We start from the raw sequence: 21,223 nt of genomic DNA on the forward strand, positions 1-21,223 counted from the left end.
AATATTTCAAAAATGCAGACACATCACATAATATTAAATAATTAAAATGGCAGTCAATCAAGAAAAATAAACTTAAAAAGCCACCTTTACTTACCCCCCTCCAGCAGCTCTCCTATTCCTCTTCCTTAGGGCCCATGTCTCTCACACACACACCATACTAGTCATGTCCCCATGACCAGTGTCTGTCTCTCACACACCAATCATTTCCCAAACAGTCTTTGACACACACACCAGACACCTTCCTGAACAGTTTCTCTCATGCCATACACACACAGGCTTCCCACTCCCGTGTTCTGCTTACCGTACATATACGGGCTTCTCACTCTCATAATCACTTTCTCTGTCTCTCACACACACACACACCAGTCTCTCTCTCATTTCCATGCTCGCTCTCCACGTGCACAGGCTTCTCATTCCCTGAATCACATTCTTTCTCTCACATTCACATACACCAGTCTTTCTCTCACGCACACCGTCACCTTATCAACCAGTCTCTCTCTCATGCACGTACACACACACAGCCCTCTTACTCCCATGCTCTCTCTCACATAATCAGGCTTCTTACTCCCATGCTTTCTCACATACCCAGATTTCTCACTTCCATGCTTTTTCTCTCTCTCACACTCACATACACATCAGTCATCTCTCTGAGCAGTCACTTTCATTGTCTCTCACATATACACACACATGAGTTCTCTGACCAGTTTCTCTCAATCACACACATGCTCTCAATCAAATGCATTCTCTCACTTACAGGCTGGCTGGCTGCTTCTCTCTCTCTCTCTCCCTCACTCACTTCCTCTCCCCTCCCCCGCCCCCGAGCACAAATGGTAGCTGCTGCAGCCTCCTCCTCCAGCCCCCGCAGGCCAAGAAAGAAGAATCTCATCGGCCGCGGGAGGCTCACGCTGCTGTCTCCTTTCCCTATTATCAGCTGCTTCGATTGCTCAGGGGCCGATGCTGCTGTCGCCGCTGCTATTTTTTCATGCGGCACGGCTCTTTCTTCTTCCCGCTCAGGGCGTATCACTTCCTGTTTGGGGGGGCGGGAAGAAGAAAAGGCCAGCCGCGTGTGCCACAGCTTTTGTTTTTTTTTTTTTTTGCACCGCTGCCATTCCCGCTGGGCTTGAACGTGCTGATAGCCCAACGGCAGCAGGGAAGGAAGAGCAGCGGGAGAGACCGGGAGCACGCGACACACCTGCCGGTGCTTGGCGACACACCGGTGAGAAGCGCTGCCCTATAAGACGATACCTGGCGTATAAGACGACCCCCGACTTCTGAGAAGATTTTCAGGGGTTAAAAAGTAGTCTTATACGCCGGAAAATACGGTATTTATAAATGATCTGGAAAAAAAATATGACGAGTGAGGTAATCATGTGACAGGGTATACGTGCCATTGGCCGGCCCCTGTCACATGGTAGGAGCACTGGATGGCCTGCACCAGTTTTAAAGATGGTGCCGGCCATCCAGTGCTCCCTCCATGTGATAGGGGCCGGCCAATGGCACAATACCCTGTCACATGGTAAGGGCAAAGGGCCATCGGCGCCATTTTGATTAGTGGCAGCCGACTGCCCGGGAGCGGGAGATCGCTCCCGGGACCCCCACTGGACCACCAGGTACCTGTAAAACGTTTTTGGGGGTTCAGGAGGGTGGGGGAAGCTAAGGGATTAGTTTTAAATGGTCGGGGTGGGTTTAGGGGTTATTTTTGTGTGCCGTTTTTCCTGCCCTCCCCCAAAACAATAAGAGAACCCCCATGAACAATTTCATGAGGTTTTCCTATCGTTTTGGGGGAGCCTCCTATTCCTGACGATTTTGAAAATATCGTACGATATTTTCAATCGTCCGAAGCCCGATTCATATCCCTGGTATTGGGACCCTTACTTTTCAATATATTTATAAATGATCTGGAAAGATATACGATGAGTGAGGTAATCAAATTTGCAGATGATACAAAATTGTTCAGAATAGTTAAATCACAAGCAGATTGTGATAAATTGCAGGAAGACCTTGTGAGGATGGAAAATTGGGCATCGAAATTGCAGATGAAATTTAATGTGGATAAGTGCAAGGTGATACATATAGGGAAAAATAACCCATGCTATAGTTACACAATGTTAGGTTCCATATTAGGTGCTACCACCCTAGAAAGAGATCTAGGCGTCATAATGGATAACACATTGAAATTGTCGATTCAGTGTGCTGCGGCAGTCAAAAAAGTGATCAGAATGTTGGGAATTATTAGGAAGGGAATGGTCAATAAAATGGAAAATGTCATAATGCCTCTGTATCGCACCATAGTGAGACCGCACCTTCAATACTGTGTAATGTTTTGGTCGCCGCATCTCAAAAAAGATATAATTGTGATGGAGAAGCTACAGAGAAGGGTGACCAAAATTATAAGGGGAATGGAACAGCTCCCCTATGAGGAAAGACTAGAGAGGTTAGCACTTTTCAGCTTGGAGAAGAGACGACTGAGGGGGGTTATGATAGAGGTGTTTAAAATCATGAGAGGTCTAGAACGGGTAGATGTGAATCGGTTATTTAGTCTTTTGGATAATAGAAAGACTAGGGGGCACTCCATGAAGTTAGCATGTGGCACATTTAAAACTAATCGGAGAAAGTTCTTCACTCAACGCACAATTATACTCTGGAATTTGTTGCCAGAAGATGTGGTTAGTGCAGTTACGGTAGTATAGCTGTGTTTAAAAAAGGATTGGATAAGTTCTTGGAGGAGAAGTCCATTACCTGCTATTAAGTTGACTTAGAAAATAGCCACTGCTATTACTAGCAACAGTAACATGGAATAGACTTAGTTTTTGGGTACTTGCCAGGTTCGTATGGCCTGGATTGGCCACTGTTGGAAACAGGATGCTGGGTTTGATGGGACCCTTGGTCTGACCCAGTATGGCATGTCTTATGTTCCATTCTGTCTATGAACTTTTCAACTCTTTTTCATGCATCAGCTTTGGAGTTTGGCATATGGCATGGCTCAGTGCAAATAGCATCCAAGATGTCCCTATGAAGTCATCCAACCACCTTCAACACTTACCAGTGGTTACACTTTCATACGAGTCAATTCTGACCTTTTTAGCACTTTCACCTACTGTCTCTTCTGGCCGAAGGTTAGCAACCACATCCGGCTGCCATCCAGAAGTGTGGGTGCCATCAGCTTAAATCTATCCCATAGCTTTGGCACATGTCAGGCCCAGTTTTTCATCTCTCTGAACTTTGTTCTGGAGGGGAACAGGATGCAAATCTTCTTCAAGGTGTTATGCCAGATAATCTAGGACCTCTAGGTCCTCTGAATCATGAGTTTGTATGCTATTTGTGTTTCTCACAGGACAAGCAGGATGGTAGTCCTCACATATGGGTAACATCACAGGATGGAGCCCTATCATGGAACACTTTTGTCAAAGTTTCTAGAACTTTGACTGGCACCTAGTGGGCATGCCCAGCATGGCACTAACCCTGCAGCCAGCTTCAGTCTTCTTTTTTCCGCGCAGCAGTAGCCACACGGTTAAGGAGCTCCGCAGAGATTCCTGACAGGAAGTTTCCTCACGGAATTACTAAAAATTAATTTACCCCACAGGGGTCCCTCCTTCAACTTTTTCAAGCCGCGGTACTCAGGTAAGCTTTTTACCCATTTTCGGTCGATTCCTGTCGAGTTTTCCCTCGTGGCCTACTGGCCGTCGACCGTACCGCGGCTTAAATATTTCAAGGCCTTGGCATTGGGGTTCCTTCGGTGCCCGGATTGTAACCGCACCATGTCCATAACAGACCCTCATAAGGTCTGTGTAATGTGTCTCTGATGTGAGCACGATGTTCTGACCTGCACCAAATGTGCCCTAATGACACCAAAATTTCGCAAGGCCAGAATGGAGAAGATGGAACTTATCTTCCATGCTCAAACCCCGATGCCGTCTATTGCATCGACGTCGTCAGAACCGGCACCGTCCACTTCAGGCCAGTATCGACCACCAGCCGGTGACTGTCTCGATGACTTCTCGGCCTCCAACTCCCTCTACTCTCCTCAGGACCAAGGGGATCGTAGAGACAGACATCGACATCGGAAGTCTCGGACCATCGAGGGAGCGAAATCATCGACCTCGCCATCATCCGAGCCGCCGTCGAAGAAACCCTGCCCACAAAAGGCACAGACTTTTTCTGCGACCAGATGGGTATCGGGAGCCGCGACTCCGCCTTTAACGGTGGTCCCTCCAGCTATGCCTCTGCCTCTGCTTCCTTCTCCCCTTCCGGATCCGGGGCTGATTGCTCCAGGTCTCCATGAAGAACTGGACTGGATGGTTCAGGAGGCCATCGACAAGGCGATGCATAGACTATAAGTTTCTCCGGCACCGACTCCGGTGCCGGTCGTGGAGGCGACCACCGACCCGATTCCGGCAGCGTTGACCCCACTGCTCTCGAGGATGAAAGCGCTTATTGCCGCTTTTCCACCGATGAATCCTGGGTCACCGATGGCTCCGGTGCCTTCCCCGCTTACTTTGTCATCGGGAGGAGAATCACAGTTCCACGTCCCTCTATCGGGAGTCTTACCATCCTCAACCATCGATGCGTCCGACTCCACCGATTCATCCATCGATGTCCTCGATGCCTGCACCGGTGCCTTCGATGCCTTTATCGGTGCCTCCAGTTCTTCCTTCGGTTCCTTCCGAGCCTAGACCTGCACCTTCAGGAATTCCGCCCCATCCCCCTCTGGTTCCTAGAAGGGCAGGTGCTGATTCCGATGATACCTGGACTGATGATTCTTCACCAGACACCGATGATCTGCCTTCACCACCTTCTCCTTCTGAAAGCAGGAAGCATTCTCCTCCAGAGGACCTTTCCTTCATAAATTTTGTGAAGGAGATGTCTGAATTGGTTCCCTTCCAATTTCAGACAGAACAAGATGACAGGCATCAAATGATGGAGCTATTGCAATTCTTGGATGCTCCCAAGGAAATAACCTCCATCCATATTCACCAGGTTCTTCTGGATCTCCTCAAGAAGAAATGGGAACGCCCTTGCTCTGTTGCTCCAGTCAACAGGAAGGCTGACACCACTTATTTGGTACAATCAGCCCCAGGTTTTCAAAAACTTCAGTTGGATCACCAATCCGTGGTTGTGGAATTGGCCCAAAAGAGGGCAAGGAGATTGAAACCCCACTCTTCCTTTCCCCCAGGCAAGGAGCAGAAATTTCTAGATGCCATTGGTCGCCGTGTCTTTGAGGGCTCAATGCTCAGCTCCCAAATTGTCTCTTATCAGCTCTATATGACCCAATACAACAGGGTCTTATTTAAGCAGATACAAGAATTGACAGACTCCCTGCCTCAACAGTTCCAAGATCAACTTCAAAACCTAGTGAACAAGGGCTTTGAGACAGGCAAGCATGAGATAAGATCATCTTATGATATCTTTGACACTGCTACCAGGGTATCTGCAGCTGCTATTTCTGCAAGAAGATGGGCCTGGCTCAAGTCTTCGGACCTTCATCCTGAAGTACAGGACAGATTATCCGACCTGCCCTGTGTAGGAGACAATCTATTTGGCGAGCAGATTCAACTGATGGTGGCGGAACTCAAGGACCATCATGAGACCCTGAGACAGCTCTCTCTGATGCCTTCTGAGTATTCCTCAAAACAGCCTCTCCGAGGCTGTTCTTCCATCTGAAGAAATCCTACCCATCACCATCTAGAACTAGTTCTACGAGACCTTTCCAAAAAACCCAGTCTCGTCAACTACGAAAACAAGCCTTAAGCAGCTCCTCAGCCTGGCCCTACTTCCTGTTTTTGACTCCTGCATAGGGAGCAGCAGCCAGCTTCCACTGCCACAGATACCAGTGGGTCCTGGTGATAACCGCTCAAGGTTATCATCTGAACTTTCTGTCCATTCCACCAGACTCCCCACCTCTACCAACGTGGAGAACATCCGACCATTCCATCCTCCTGGGACAGGTGGTCTCCCTCCTCCTCCAGGCCAAAGCAATAGAACCAGTACCCTACTCTCAGCTCGGCCTAGGGTTCTATTCCCGGTACTTTCTGATCCCTAAAAAATCGGGAGGCGTTCGTCCAATTCTGGACTTACGTGCCCTCAACAAGTACCTCCATAAAGAAAAGTTCAAAATGGTAACCTTGGGTTCTCTTCTTCCTCTTTTGCAAAGAGGAGACTGGCTCTGCTCTCTAGACCTCCAGGACGCATACACACATATTGCGATAACTCCATCTCATCGCAGTTACCTGAGATTTCTGGTAGGCCCCAAGCACTATCAATATCCAGTGCTTCCATTCAGCCTCGTGTCTACACCACGAGTCTTCACAAAATGCCTCGTAGTAGTTGCAGCCTTCCTCAGGACTCAAGGTGTTCACTCTACCGCTATCTAGACAATTGGTTGATCAGGGCTCCCACTCAGCAACCTGCTCTGTCGTCCCTACATCTTAATCTGCATACTCTGATTTTACTAGGATTTCTCATCAACTACGACAAATCCTACTTAGTCCCATCTCAAACTTTATCATTCATAGGGGCAGACTTGGACACCTTGGAAGCGAAAACATTTGTGCCTCGACAGTGAGCTCTCACTCTCGTCTCTCTCGCACAGCAGCTACAGTCGCAGCACTGCATGACTGTACGCCACTTCCTCATCCTGCTGGGACACATGTCGTCCTCCAGGTTACCCCAGTGGCCCGCTTGGCCATGAGTCATGCAGTGGACTCTAAGGTCACAATGGACCAATCCATTCAGCCCCTGTTGACCATTGTCCACATCACCGACTCACTCCGTCAGTCTCTAGCTTGGTGGAAAAATCACTTCAAGCTATACTAAGGCTTGCCCTTCCAGGATCCAGACCCTCAAATAATTCTCACCACCGATGCTTCCAACCTCGGCTGGGGAGCCCATGTGGCCGAACTGCAGACACAAGGATCTTGGACTCCAGAGGAAGTCAAACACCAAATAAATTTCCTGGAACTTCGAGCAATCAGATATGCTCTAAGGGTTTTTCAGGATCGCTGGTCCAATCAAGTCATCCTGATTCAAATGGACAACCAGATGGCCACGTGGTACATCATCAAACAGGGAGGTACGGGCTCCTACCTTCTATGTCAGGAAGCTTCGCGGATATGGGCAGAGGCCCTTTCCAACTCGATGTACCTCAGGGCCACCTACTTGCCGGGAGTGGACAATGTATTGGCAGACAAGCTGAGTCGCACCTTTCAGCCTCACGAGTGGTCTCTCAACCCCTCAGTGGCAAACTTGATCTTCCAACAATGGGGTTACCCTCATATAGATCTCTTTGCCAACACTTTCAGCCAAGAGATGCGTTCTCCCTCTCATGGGCAGCTGGTCTCCTATATGCATTCCCTCCACTTCCACTTCTCTCTGCCAGTTACTCAATAATCTAAATCTAACCCACTACCTATACGCGGACGACATCCAGATCCTTCTCCCAATAACAGACTCTCTTCAAAAAACATGGTCCCACTGGAATAGCTGTCTCCAAGCAATCAACCGCCTCCTCACCAGCCTTAACCTCGTCCTCAATACCAGTAAGACGGAGATTCTCATCATCTCGCTGGATGAGAACAACGTGCTCCTCAACTCCCCCAGCTCCTCCCAATTTGCCAAAACAACTATCAATCACTCATCCCTTAGAGATTTAGGGGTTCTGCTTGATAACCAACTAAACCTAAAAAACATTTGTACAAAACACCACAAAAGAATGCTTTTTCAAACTGCAAATTCTTAAAAAACTGAAACCTCTCCTTCACTTCCGAGACTTCCGGCTGGTGCTTCAATCCATCATCCTATCGAAAGTTGATTACTGCAACTCCCTCCTCCTCGTTCTCCCTGCAGTCGCCATTAAACCCCTGCAGATGGTTCAGAACGCCGCCGCCAAGATTCTCACCAGCTCAAACAAAAGAGAGCATATCACTCCCATCCTTTAGAAACTCCACTGGTTACCCATCAAATTCAGTTTTCTATTCAAAGTCCTCATGATGATCCACAAAGATATTCACATCATCTCCCCCCTCAAGCTAAGCATCCAGCTACGTCCACACACATCGGACAGACCCATCAGAAGAGCCTACAAAGGCACTCTCTATGCCCCCCCCCCCTGCAAAAACATCCTTAAGGAAGCGTGCCTTATCCACAGCGGGTCCCACCCTCTGGAATACTCTTCCGCCTGATCTCCGACAAGATCTCTGCCATCAGACATTCAAAAAAACCCTTAAAACTTGGCTCTTTAGCCAAGCCTTTAACGGAGAGTTAAGCTCTCTCTGAAGCCGCCTCCCAGTCTAGGTTATGTCACACTCTTGAATTAATCCTCCCAACCCTTTTCAGGGGCTCCCCCTTTCAAACCTAGCATGCTCATCTGCCCACATCATGTTCCTGCCCCCTTATAGTTTTTTCCCTTATGGCATCCCAGTCCTGTTCGACTCTAATCCACTATCCTACCTGCTCAAGTTAACCGGTATTTATCCTGTAATTCAGCAGATATCATTTCACAGCCCAATGCTCTCCCTTAACTAGCCCCTCAAGCTGTGAGCCCTCTACCTAAAACTCAACAGCTCCTTAGTCTTCCGGGTTCATTTCTTGATTGTTAACATAATAATATACTGAAATTATTTATCTAATCGATTTTAATTGTTGATTTAATTTGTACTGAAGTTATTTTATCTACTTGATTTAATTGTTCCTTGTTTTAAATTGTAATTGTTCCTTGCATCACCACCAAGCGACTGTTCTGTGTTCAGTGTAAACCGGTGTGATCTGTATTCTGTACAGAAACGTCGGTATAGAAGAAGCCAAAATAAATAAATAAAATAAACTCTCTCAAAGACTCTCATGACGTTAAATCAGGACAAGGGAACCATGATCCTGATAGCACCTCACTGGCCACGCCAAATGTGGTTTCCAATTCTTCAGGATCTCTCCATTCGCAGGCACATCCCTTTGGAAAGGACCCGCTCCTGATCACTCAAAACGACAGGTGCCTACGCCACCCCAATCTTCAAGCCTTGTTCCTGACGGCCTAGATGTTGAAAGGTGAATTCTTCAGCCACACAACCTTTTGGAACCAGTTTCCCGTGTCCTGATTGCTTCTCGGAAGCCTTCCACGAGAAAATTCTACCTTTACAAATGGAACAGGTTTAAGTCATGGTGCTCTCTTCAATCCCTTCACCCCTTTACCTGTCCCACCGCGAAGTTTCTAGACTATCTCTGGCACTTGTCAGAATCTGGTCTAAAAACTTCCTCCATCAGAATGCATGTCAGTGCGGTAGCTGCCTTCCATAAAGGTATCGGACATTCCTATTTCAGTACAGCCCCTCGTAACACGTTTTCTGAAGGGCTTGTTTCACCTCAAGCCTCCACTACGCCCTCCTGCCCCTTCTTGGGACCTCACCCTGTTTTTGGGTCGGCTCATGAAACCACCATTTGAGCCTCTCCATTCCTGTGATCTTCGCTATCTCACATGGAAAGTGATTTTCCTTTTGGCAATCACTTCTGCTTGAGAGTTAGTGAGTTACAGGCTTTAGTTTCCTATTCGCCTTACACTAAACCTCTGCAGGACCGGGCAGTACTCCACACTCACCCTAAGTTCTTACCTAAGGTAGGATCGGAGTATCATCTCAATCAATCCATTATACTACCTACCTTTTTTCCCAGGCCCCATTCCAATCCAGGAGAGCAGGCTCTGCATACCCTTGACTGTAAACGGGCTCTAGCGTTCTACCTAGACCGTACAGCTACCCACAGGAAAAGCACTCAATTGTTTGTCTCTATCCATTCCATCAAATTAGGGCAGCCTGTGGGTAAGCAGACTATCTCCTGGTTAGCGGACTACATATCCTTCTGCTATCAGCAAGCGGGCATTCCACTTCAAGAACGTGCTAAAGCACACTCTGTGAGGGCCATGGCGACTTCAATAGCACACCTACACTTGGGGCCGTTTCCTGACATTTGCAGGGCTGCCACCTGGAGTTCTCTCCATACCTTTACAGCCCATTATTGCTTAGACGAGGCTGAAAGACAAGATTCCATCTTTGGCCAGGCTGTCTTGCGCAACCTATTTACAATTTGACGTACCAACACCCTTCCGCCTGCCCGTTAGGGTTCAGGATGCCTGATGCCAAATTCCACCCCAGTCCTAGTGCCTTTGCACAACTGGGTACATTTGGTGCATATTTGAACATCCTCAGCTTGGTACTCACCCATATGTGAGGACTACCATCCTGCTTGTCCTGTGAGAAAGCAAATGTTGCTTACCTGTAACAGGTGTTCTCACAGGACAGCAGGATGTTAGTCCTCACGAAACCCGCCCTCCACATCGCGGTGTTGGGTTCTTACATTTCTTATTTTATTTTTCGGCACTTCCTGTAGCTTTTAAACAAGACTGAAGGGGGACCCTGCTGGCTGCAGGGTTAATGCCATGCTGGGCATGCCCAGTAGGTGCCAGTCAAAGTTCTAGAAACTTTGACAAAAGTGTTCCATGATTGGGCTCCATCCTGTGATGTCACCCATATGTGAGGACTAACATCCTGCTGTCCTGTGAGAACACCTGTTACAGGTAAGCAACATTTACTATCTGCCAACTATCATCCCCTCCCACATTGCTTGAATGTTGTCCATATCTGACTAAGCAGATTTGCTGAGAAGGGCATCCCTTCTTCAAAAACAAATAGTAGAATCCATATGTAAACTGACATGATGTAAAATTTTTTCATGAATGCCGGTATAAAAAAACCCTTAAATAAATAAATCTCTGTGTCCCAGCTGCGGTGAGGTTTTTAATCCCTTTATTTCCTAATCCCCCCCCCCCCAAGAAATCAGGCATGAGGCCCATTCTAGAACTTAGGCTCTTGAACACACACACCTGCTTTGGTAGGAATTCATATTGAATTCCCTCATTATGCTTCTCGCTTACATCCAAAAACAGGAATGATTCAGTGCTCTTGAGCTGAATGATACATAAGCTCATACACCCATCCATCCTTTCCAACGGCAGTACTTTCTCTTCATGGTAGATTTTTCTTACTACCAGTACAGGGTTCCCCATTGCCATCTGGGCAACTCAGTGAGTTTTTTCCTAATGCTTTACGTAGCTGAATGCCTCTGTTGCCAGGGGATTCAAGTTCTTTCCCATAACTGGCAACTGGCTAATTGCAGTGAGCTCTCGGGTATTAGCTGTATAAATGTTGGACGTTTTGGGTCATTTTTTTGGACAAGTCAGATCCTAGTACCTGCTCTGAGAATGAAATCCATTAAACAATGGATAGACTTCAGGGGAGTGTGTTTCTGACCATGGCTTGAGTGTGCAAAGTAATATCACTCATACACAAACTACTGACAGACAAGCATGCAACAGCTGAAGCGATTACCCTTTTGTCGGCACATATAGAGGCAGCTGTTAAATGTGGTTCCACTGACTCACCTTTATATCTGCTATATATACGGGCATCTCCACTCTGTTAGATCATTTGACCATTCATTATCCACCACAGTTCAGTTTTCAGGGTGAGAGTTACTGTGGTGGTAAAACCCTTGTGAAGTTGAGGATGGGGCACTACTTTGCACTCTTCTTTTATTGGTTCTTGCTAGCAGCAAACATCACCTTGAAAGGAGCAGGTGCACCCACAGGATCATTTTGATCCCAAGACACTTGGTCTCATGAACAGAGCCACTGTCAGATCAATCTGCTCGAATTAAGAGCAATCAGATATGTGCTAGCAAAGTTCACGAATCGTTTTTGAGGGAAGAACGTCATAATTCGAACAGCCTACCAAGTTGCTGTGTTTTATATCGGGAAACAAGGAGGCATTCAAGATTGAGGAGTGTGTAACCAGTCAATGGTATTTCCTACAACCCTCCTATCTTCTGGGAATCATCTTAACAGAATATTCCGACTGTGCAAGTGGTGCTTGCGACTATCATCAACCAACAATCCATTCATTTTAGGAGGCTGGCCATCATTTGAGATGTTTGCACAAGTACAAAGCAGATAACTAGATCGTTTTTTTTTTTACTTCTACCCAGTGTCAAATTGACTTTGGTGTTTTTGTTCCTTGATTGGGGGACAAGCCTCATGGACACTTTTCCACTACTATTGCTGATTGACAGGACCGTGTGAAGGCTGCGCAAAACTAGGCTCCCTCACTTCTCTGCCATGTCCTCTCAAATCTAAATCTTAAGTTCTATATATATGCCGATGATGTACACATTTTAATCCCCATATCCAGATCACCGGACTCTACACTCAAATCATGGAACTCTCATCTACAAACGATCAACCACCACCTTTCAAGCATTAACCTGCTGCTCAACACTTCCAAGACTGAACTACTGCTAATCACCCCAGAAGGTAGTCCCTTTCATAACCAATTGCATTCTAACTTACAAATATCCCATGCCCGAGAACTTGGAGTTATAATAGATAGTCACGTGAACTTAAAGCAGTTTATAAGACATACAACAAGGGAGTGCTTCTACAAGCTACAAGTACTCAAAAAACTCAAACCGCTTCTATTCCATATTGATTTCAGATCTGTCCTTCAAGCCATTCTTTTCTCCAAGATAGACTACTGCAACTCCATCTTGCAAGGTCTACCGACTTCTACTATAAAACCTCTCCAGTTGCTCCAAAATGCAGCGGCGAGAATTTTAACAAATACTAATCGCAGAGCGCATATCTCCCCCATCCTAAAAGATCTTCACTGGCTCCCAGTAAATTTTAGGATCCTTCATAAATCACTGACAATTATCCATTCACCATCAAACTCCATTAGATCTTTCACACCCTCTCAAATTGCACTCGACGACCAGACCCTTAAGAGATGCCTTCACAAGGGATCCTTACATGTTCCCCCAATCAAAATAGTTCACCACTCAAACATCAGAGACAGGACATTCTCTATCACAGGACCCTCCATCTGGAACGCCATGCCTCCGGACCTCAGGCAGGAAACCTGTCTATTACCTTTTAAAAAGAAACTAAAGACATGGGTATTCTGCCGAGCCTTCCCAGATATTAGCTCTACAGTCTGATTTAGAATCATCATATCACTTATGTAAATAATCAAACGCTAATCTTGCTCACAACTTATCATGAGGTTTGGCCTCTGCCTCCATCCCATACTCCATTGTATATAGTAATTTATCGTATATATTATTGTATATAGTAATTTATCGTATATAATAATTTATCTTTCATTCTCCCCCTCTTTTTTTCCTTCTCCCAGTTAAGGCAACCTTGTTATAATGTAACTTTTATGCTCCTTCTAAATGTCTCTTGTTGAATTGTTGGTTATAGTTCTGCTTAGTTCGATGTAAACCGAGTTGATTTGATCTGTATCAAGAAAGTCGGTATATAAAAGCCTTAAATAAATAAATAAATAAAATAAATTATAGCTCCAGCATGGCATGGACATAGGGGTAGATTTTCAGGCGAGCGCGAATAGCCTACTTTTGTTTGCGCTCCAGGCGCAAACAAAAGTACGCTGGATTTTAGTAGATACGCGCGTAGTCGCGCGTATCGGCTAAAATCCTGGATCGGCGCGCGCAAGGCTATCGATTTCGTATAGCCTGCGCGCGCCGAGCCGCGCAGCCTACCCCCGTTCCCTCCTAGGCCGCTCCGAAATCGGAGCGGCCTAGAAGGGAACTTTCCTTTGCCCTCCCCTCACCTTCCCCTCCCTTCCCCTACCTAACCCACCCGCCCGGCCCTGTCTAAACCCCCATCCTACCTTTGTCGGGGGATTTACGCCTCCCGGAGGGAGGCGTAAATCCCCGCGCGCGAGCGGGACTCCTGCGCGCCGGGCCGCGACCTGGGGGCGGGTACGGAGGGCGCGGCCACGCCCCCGGGCCGTAGCCACGCCCCCGTACCCGCCCCCGAAACGCTGCCGACACGCCCCCGAAACGCCGCGACGACCGGGCCCGCCCCCCGACACGCCCCCGACACGCCCCCCTCCGAGAACCCCGGGACTTACGCGAGTCCCGGGGCTCTGCGCGCGCCGGGAGGCCTATGTAAAATAGGCTTCCCGGCGCGCAGGGCCCTGCTCGCCTAAATCCGCCCGGTTTTGGGCGGATTTAGGCGAGCAGGGCTCTGAAAATCTACCCCATAGTGTGCATATCTCTTACAACTTTCCAGCACTGCCCCCATGTAACTAGGGATAGATCCTATATTGTTAACTCAAGACTAAATGCTCTTATCACCTAAGTCTTCTGTAGCTGAAGCCGATGAATTGAGTATTGAGCACTCAGTACTTAATTATCTCTTCTTATGTGGTAAGTCAAGTAGTAGTGGCTTGGGAATTTCCAGAGGACAAAGGAGAGAGACACTGGCTCTTCCTTGTGCAGTTTATTTACAGTGAAATTGAGAAAAGTGCAGAGCAAAACAAATGAGGCAGCTCGCCTTGGAGTTCAAGTCTCTCACAATTAACACAGTACAGTGCAAAGCAAAACAATGTAGGCAGCTCACCTTAACTTCAGGAAAGTCCTAATCCTAAATAAAGCAGGTCTTTAACTTACTGTCGCTCTCAAACCCTTAACGTAGCAGGTTTTCTCATACCGTGGGTTTCTGTCTGTTCCCCGGGTCCACTTAACCCTTCTAGGCCTTGATGTATTAAACTCTGGTAAAGGGATCCTCCCTTCAGCCAGGATTCCCTGTGGTTCTCAGTTTTAAGGAGGACTGGGTGAGACAGCTGTGCCCGGTCCTTTAAGGTAGTCTGAGGGAGTTTTCTGTACACTCCCTCACACCTTGTTTAAAGGTATTGATGAATTTTTGTTCCAGCTAGAGCACAGTCCGCCAGGGAATGTTATACCTTCCAATGGATCTGATAGTCCAGATGGTAGTAGCTGAAATCTTTCAATCCATTTTCTTGTGAGCCCAAGCACTGGCTACCATACTTGCTCCTGTTCTCTCACTCAGGCCTACCACACCACCAGTGAAACTACATCTCAACACCGTAGTGTTATCTCTACTTATCGAAGGGTATCTAGCATTGTAAAAGATCTGTACCGTTTTTAGCTCTCTTTATAATTCTGCCTCCCACCCTCCTCCCCCCTTTTGTAGGACTTAAATGTTGTCCTTTTTCAACGCAATGGGGTCACCTTTTCGGTTCATTGCAGAAGGTTTATCTTTAGTTTATGATATGGCAAGTAGGATTCCTCACTGCAGTTACTTCAGCTATTAGAGTCTGCAAGTTTCAAGCTTAAATCTGCTATAGGCCATACATTCAATTTTTCCCATGATTGGGTGGACCACTCAATCAAAATTTCTTCCAAAGATTGTCTCAGCTTTCCATATCAGTGAATCCATCATATTGCCTACCCTTTTTTCTGAGACACTGTCCATGAAAAGAAAGAGCCCTTCATACCTTAGATTATAAGTGTATTCATCTGGAAGAAGTTAAAATAAATATGAATCGTGTGGCCAGGCTTCTCATCTGTTAAACACATATAACAGTAACCGAATTAACCTCAGTTCCCTACCATACATTGTCCACCAGCATACCAGAGTATCTTCAGCATTGTTACCTCTTAGTAGGATTGTAGATAATAGACTAGGTCAAACCCCCTTAGCTCAGGCTTCTCCTGTTGTTCATCTTAGCTTAGTACCTTAAGAGTATATTTGCAAAGCTGGTACAAGTTCACACCTTTACTTCCCATTGCTGTCTTAACAACCTCTCAAACAGTTTTAGCGTAACCTGTTGTTGTATTCTACTGTGCCTGAGGAATCTGGGTTGCTTACTCAGTAATCACTCTGCTTCAGCACTTAGCTTGGGATTCCCCACAGATCATGGCAAATTCATTCGTGCTTATTGGCAGAAAAAGCAAGTTTGCTTACTGTAAACTATTTTCCGTAGATAGGGTGTATTAGCCATGAGATGCCCACTCGCCTCTGTGGAGAGTAGACTACCTAGCTATATATTTAGTTATGATATAGACAGAAGAGGCTCTTGAGGCAACGCCCATGCAAGTCCTGCATACGTTCAGTAGAGTTCAAAGCTCTACTAGCTTGGAGAGATGAGTCTGTTCTTTGCTGCCGGATGATGTCACCCACAGATCATGGGTAATTTATCCTGCAGTCTATGGAAAACAACTTTTATGGTAAGCAAACTTGCTCATTTCCTGCATAGCATTCTTTATGATCCAGTACATGCAGGACATCTTTAAAAAAATTTTTTTTTTATAATTTGTTTTAGTACATCCATGTTATAATCATTTTCCAGGAATAAACCAAATTAACTAATACAGAGCCCTCCATTTATCCATTACAATATATATATATATAGCAGTACATATACCAAATGCATATAACATCTCACAATCTTGCATTTCAGATTTAAAGCCCCCCAGAGAAACCCTCCCACTTTATATACAGAGTCAGCAATACAAAACCCAAAATGCTAATCCCAGTACCCATTCCAGAGGACTTTCTGGTCTGGAGGAGGCTGCGATTTTTTTGTAATCTGGTGGCCCACTGTAACTTTGGATGTGTGGATTCTCTTTATCATCAAAAGAGGGTACAGACTGAACCTATTGGCTTCTCCACCAAATTGGCCCCAGACCACAGTTAGTTGGTCTTGTCATCAGAAACTTCTTCTAAAGGAGCTTGCCTCCTTGAAGATCAGAGCAGTCAAGTTTGTTTCACCAGGGCAAAGAGCATGGATTCTAGTCAAAGTATTTCTTGATCCCAAAGAAAACAGGGGGCACTCCTTCCCATCCTGAATCTGAGGACCGTATGCAAATTCATCAAGAGAAAAGTTCAGGATGGTTTCCCTAGGCATCTTAATGCTCTTTCTTCAACCAGGGGGACTGGCTGTGCTCTCTTGATCTCAATAAAGCTTATACTCAGATTTTCCCTGGCCACAAGAAATATCTGACTCGTTGTGGGAGACTATCACCTCCAGTATATTATTCTGCCATTTGGGTTTGCATCTGCCCCATCTTTACGAAATGTTTGACCATAGTGCAGCACACTTACACAGACCGGTGGTGCGTGTCTCCCTATCTGGATGATTGGCTGGTCAAGAGCCTGTCTCAGGCAGGATCCAGCTTTTGGAATTACTAAAGTTCGTTGTCAACTACCCCAAGCCTCATTTCAGCCCGACACTTCAATTGGAATTTATCTGTACTCTGTTAGATACGACTCAGGCAAAAAGCTTTGTCTACAACAGAGGACTACCATTTTGACAGCTGCAATGTAGGAAATTCAAATGAGTCAGCAGACATCGGCATAGACCATGTTGAGACTATTGGGCCTCATGGCATCAACTGTATATGTAACTCCCATGACATGTCTTTATATGAGAAGAGCTGAATGGATCTTAAGTCTCAATGGCTACAGGCCACTCAGGATCTCTGGGACAACATCCAGATCACTCTACTGCTCAGGGACTTCTTGTGCTAATGCTGGAACAATTCCAGTCTGGTCAGAGGAATCCCCTTCAAATTCCTCTCTTCCAAATTTTCCTTATGACCGATGCATCCACTCTGGATTGGGGAGCTTATGTAGATGAGCTCTAATTCAGAGCTTGTGGTCTGCCCAGGAAAATTTACATCAAATAAACTTCCTGGAAATCTGAGCGATTTTGAGAGATTGGCTTTTCAACAAAGTTATCCTTGTTTAGACAGATAACTAGGTGATGAAGTATTACATCAAGAAGCAGGGAAAGAAAAAGGTTTGTATCTTCTGTGTCAGAGGCTGTCCAGCTGTGGGGCTGGGCTATCTCTCAATGGATGGTTCTCAGAGCCTCTTACCTGGCTGGAGTGGAGAATTTGCTAATGGACAGATCGAATCAGTCCTTGTAATTTACATGCATGGTCCCTCGACCAAGGGGTAGTTAACCAGATGTTTTGCCGCTGGGGAACACCTCTGGTGAATCTGTTTGCAGGAAGGTCCCACTCTTCTGCTCCAGCCTAAAGGTGTGTGGCAAACTAGCCTTGTTTGCTTTTTCCCTATACTGGGGCAAGAGTCTACAGTACGCATATCTTCTGATACTCATAGTAGCGAAAACTTTGTTGCAGCTTAAAGAAGGGGGGGGGGGGGGGGATGGGATGGGATGATACCATGATTCACATACCCTCTTTTGACTGTATTTTTGGTGGCAGTCATTTTGGCGCACACAGGGTCAGTGAGCTTTAGGCTTTTGTAACTTATGCACCTTATACTAAGTTTTATCATGATAGAGTGGTTCTATGAGGCCACCCCAAATTTCTGCCTCAGGTGGTATCTAAATTCCATCTTATCTAATCAGTTGCCCTTCCAACATTCTTTCCCAGGCCACGTTGGATTGAAAGAGAGACTTGGCCTTCTAACTAGAGCGGACTTAACCTCTTAGAAAATCCACCCAACTTTTTGTTTTGATGCAAATAAGCTAGGGATCACTGTTGCCAAATAGACTATATCTAATTAGCTAGAAGATTGCATCTCCTCCTGTTTATGCCCAGGCAGGCCTGAATCTGGTGGGTTATGTCAAGGCTCACACTTTTTGAGCCATGGGTAGTGTCTGTGGCTCTCCTGCAGTCAGTCCCCGTGGATGATATCTGTAAGGTTGTGATGGAGTTCTCTCTACTCATTCACACAACAGCAGGTTTGGTAAGTCTGTCCTTTGGAATTTGTTTGAGGTGTAGAACTGAATTGTTTTCCCTCCTAGGGTCCTCTGAGAACACCTGTTACTGGTAAGCAACTCTGCTTTACATGTCAGAGAATAGTGATTACATTTAAGTAATAACCTGTCTCTCATCAAATTTTAGGTGCTGACTGCAAAAGAAAAGAAAGCACAGTTGGATGACAGAACGCGCATTACCGAGCTTTTTGCAATAGCCCTTCCTCAGTTATTAGCAAAGGTGAGTAGATTTCCACGTGTTCCTTTTTTTTTTTGGGGGGGGGGGGGTATTTTCTCTCTATTGTTTCAAATTAGGAAAACAGCATTTTCCTCTTTATCCACTCAGTTGGGTTATGTGTGCCAACCAGCAGATGGAGTCAGAGATCAACAGACTCACCGTTGTTACTGCTGATATTAGCAGACCCCTTATATACTTCATGCCTTTACCCGCCTGCCAGTAGTCTGACTCTAGCAGATGGTGAATATATATCCCCTTGTGCAGACTCTGGTCTGGTAGGCTGATCAGGAAATAGCTCTAGAGGTGAAAGTCTTGTGCTCATTCCCTCTATGGAAGAGGTCAGAACCATGGTGCTTTAAGAGAGCCTTTGGAATGGGACTACTCCTTTTCCCCCCTCTTCTCCCTAGTTTTTGGCCCTCTCCACCCCTGATCATTTTTAGTGCATGAGCGCTATGCCTTTAAATTTATGGCTGTTCTTTTTGTACAGCAATAAAGAAAATAAAAATAATAAAGGAGGAGGACTGGCTTTTCAGTGGCAGTTGGCCACAATAGTGGAGGGGAGCTGTTTTGGGCTCTGGGGTGTCCTGGCACAGGAGATGAGTTTTTTTGAATTAGAATTTTTGTGTGTAGAACCATGCTCTTTGCAGTTGTGGTAAACGAGCACAAGATGGCACCAGTTGCAGAATAGGATTGGAAAACTGCACTATGTGCAGCAGGCCATATCAGGAAAACTCTGGTGGGATGTGTCTTCACTTTATGCTGCGAGTGCTCCTCAGCTCAAGGGGAAGTTCAGGGCAATGATTTTGTGCTGGGGGGGGGGGGCAGATCTGGGACCAAACCTACCCATTAATATTCGGCAGGGCTGTTAGAACAGCAGGAAATTCTGGCAGATAGATCACAGCTGTGAGGCAATGAAGGAGTTTTTGGGCCACCTCCTTTTTAGTCTGGAGAGTCAGCATAGATGCAGCGGTGACCTGAGGTCAGCTCCCTGCTTCTAATGTTCCTGTCTTGGCTTCTCCCAAATTGGACCGTGATTTCTCTGGAATTTAGGGATTGCAGGCTTTTAACTGGAGCAGGCACAGCCCATGGGGCTGCCCTGCTTTCCCAATGCCTGTCAATTCCTCAGCCCCTCAGGGTAGAGAACAGACGAAGGTAATGATGGACAAGGATGACCTCTCTGGATTGGACAACTCCCTTGAAAGTTTTAAGGTTCCCTCTGGACTATAATGGGAAGGAGTTGGAAGAGGGAGAAGTCCCTCCTGCAGGTGAGGATAGGACTTCTATGTTGCGCCTCTTTCATAGGAAAGAATTAACTCCTATAATTTCTCAATCCCTGCTGATGTTGCAAAAGATAAGAAGTCTTCCTCCACTACAAATAGGAGAATCCTGTTATGGTTAGCATATAGAAGTCTTGTGTATTCTTCCTTATTTACCAGGCAGTCCAGGATTTAATAGGTGTTCCCAAATTTAAAATGTGGCCCCTTCATCAGGCAGTGCAAGATTTGATTGATTTAGAATGGGTAACTCCAGAGACAAATTTTAAGGGAGACTGCTCTTTAGCCAAGTATCCTTTGGATCCACAGGTGAAGGGAAAGCTTTGTTCCGTATAGTTTCCCAGACCATTCCAGATGCATGGGTTTTTTTCCCCCCCTACCAGCAGATGGAGACAGAGAAGAAAAGCTTTTACTGTAGTAGGTACTACATTAGACAGTGTGCCACCTGCAGTATTCTCTGTCTCCAGCAGATGGTAGAGGTGCAAAACCTGCAGTCAGACTGAAGAAGACAGAAATTGCCCCCAGGGTGCTGTTAGGCTCCGTTCTGGGGCCATCTCCCTGGTTGAACAGGGTCGAACAGTGGGTCAGTGGCCCTGCAGTTGCTCTGCCCAGATTGAGTGAGGAGATCCTGATAGCCAGTGTTCTGCCTTACTCAGGTAAGCCCTGATTCCTTCTTGAATGGTCTGCTGGAAGTTTTATTTATTCATTTTTAAGGGTGCTGTGTCCTTAAAAAAAAAACCAAAACGTCAGGGCTGGCTTTTCAGGTGGGAGCTGTGGTATGAGGGAAAAAGGGATCGAATCAGCAGAAGAATGGGGCAGTGGGTCTTTCAGCATTGGGGAAGTTCAGGGCCTTGGTTAATGAACAGCTGAGGCAGGCAGTGAGCAACCATGTGCTGCACATGGTGGCTGTGGCTGAGCAGGGGAAGTACTGCAGAGCGTGTGGTGACAAAAGCTTCTGGCCTCTGCAAGTAGCGTGCCAGTGAGGAGAAGGTGCCTCTGAAGTCTGCAGTGCCGTGGTAGAGACAAATCATCAGCAAAGAAGAAAGAACTCTGGGCACCAGAGGGAAGGCATGTCAAGCCTCCCCTCCAGTGTGGCTACCGCGGCCGTTTTGTTTGCT

At 46.3% G+C, this 21,223-nt stretch overlaps 1 protein-coding gene across 1 annotated transcript in view; it reads left to right on the forward strand.

The window, feature by feature from the left end:
- The window catches only part of STAG2 (stromal antigen 2), a 1,172,735-nt gene that overhangs the window by 688,605 nt on the left and 462,907 nt on the right, over positions 1-21,223 (forward strand). The window contains 1 exon segment of the mRNA XM_029607875.1: positions 18,742-18,834. Coding sequence (XP_029463735.1) covers positions 18,742-18,834 — 93 coding nt within the window.

This window comes from Rhinatrema bivittatum, chromosome 6, assembly GCF_901001135.1.
Source record: "Rhinatrema bivittatum chromosome 6, aRhiBiv1.1, whole genome shotgun sequence".
Taxonomy (NCBI): Eukaryota; Metazoa; Chordata; class Amphibia; order Gymnophiona; family Rhinatrematidae; genus Rhinatrema; species Rhinatrema bivittatum.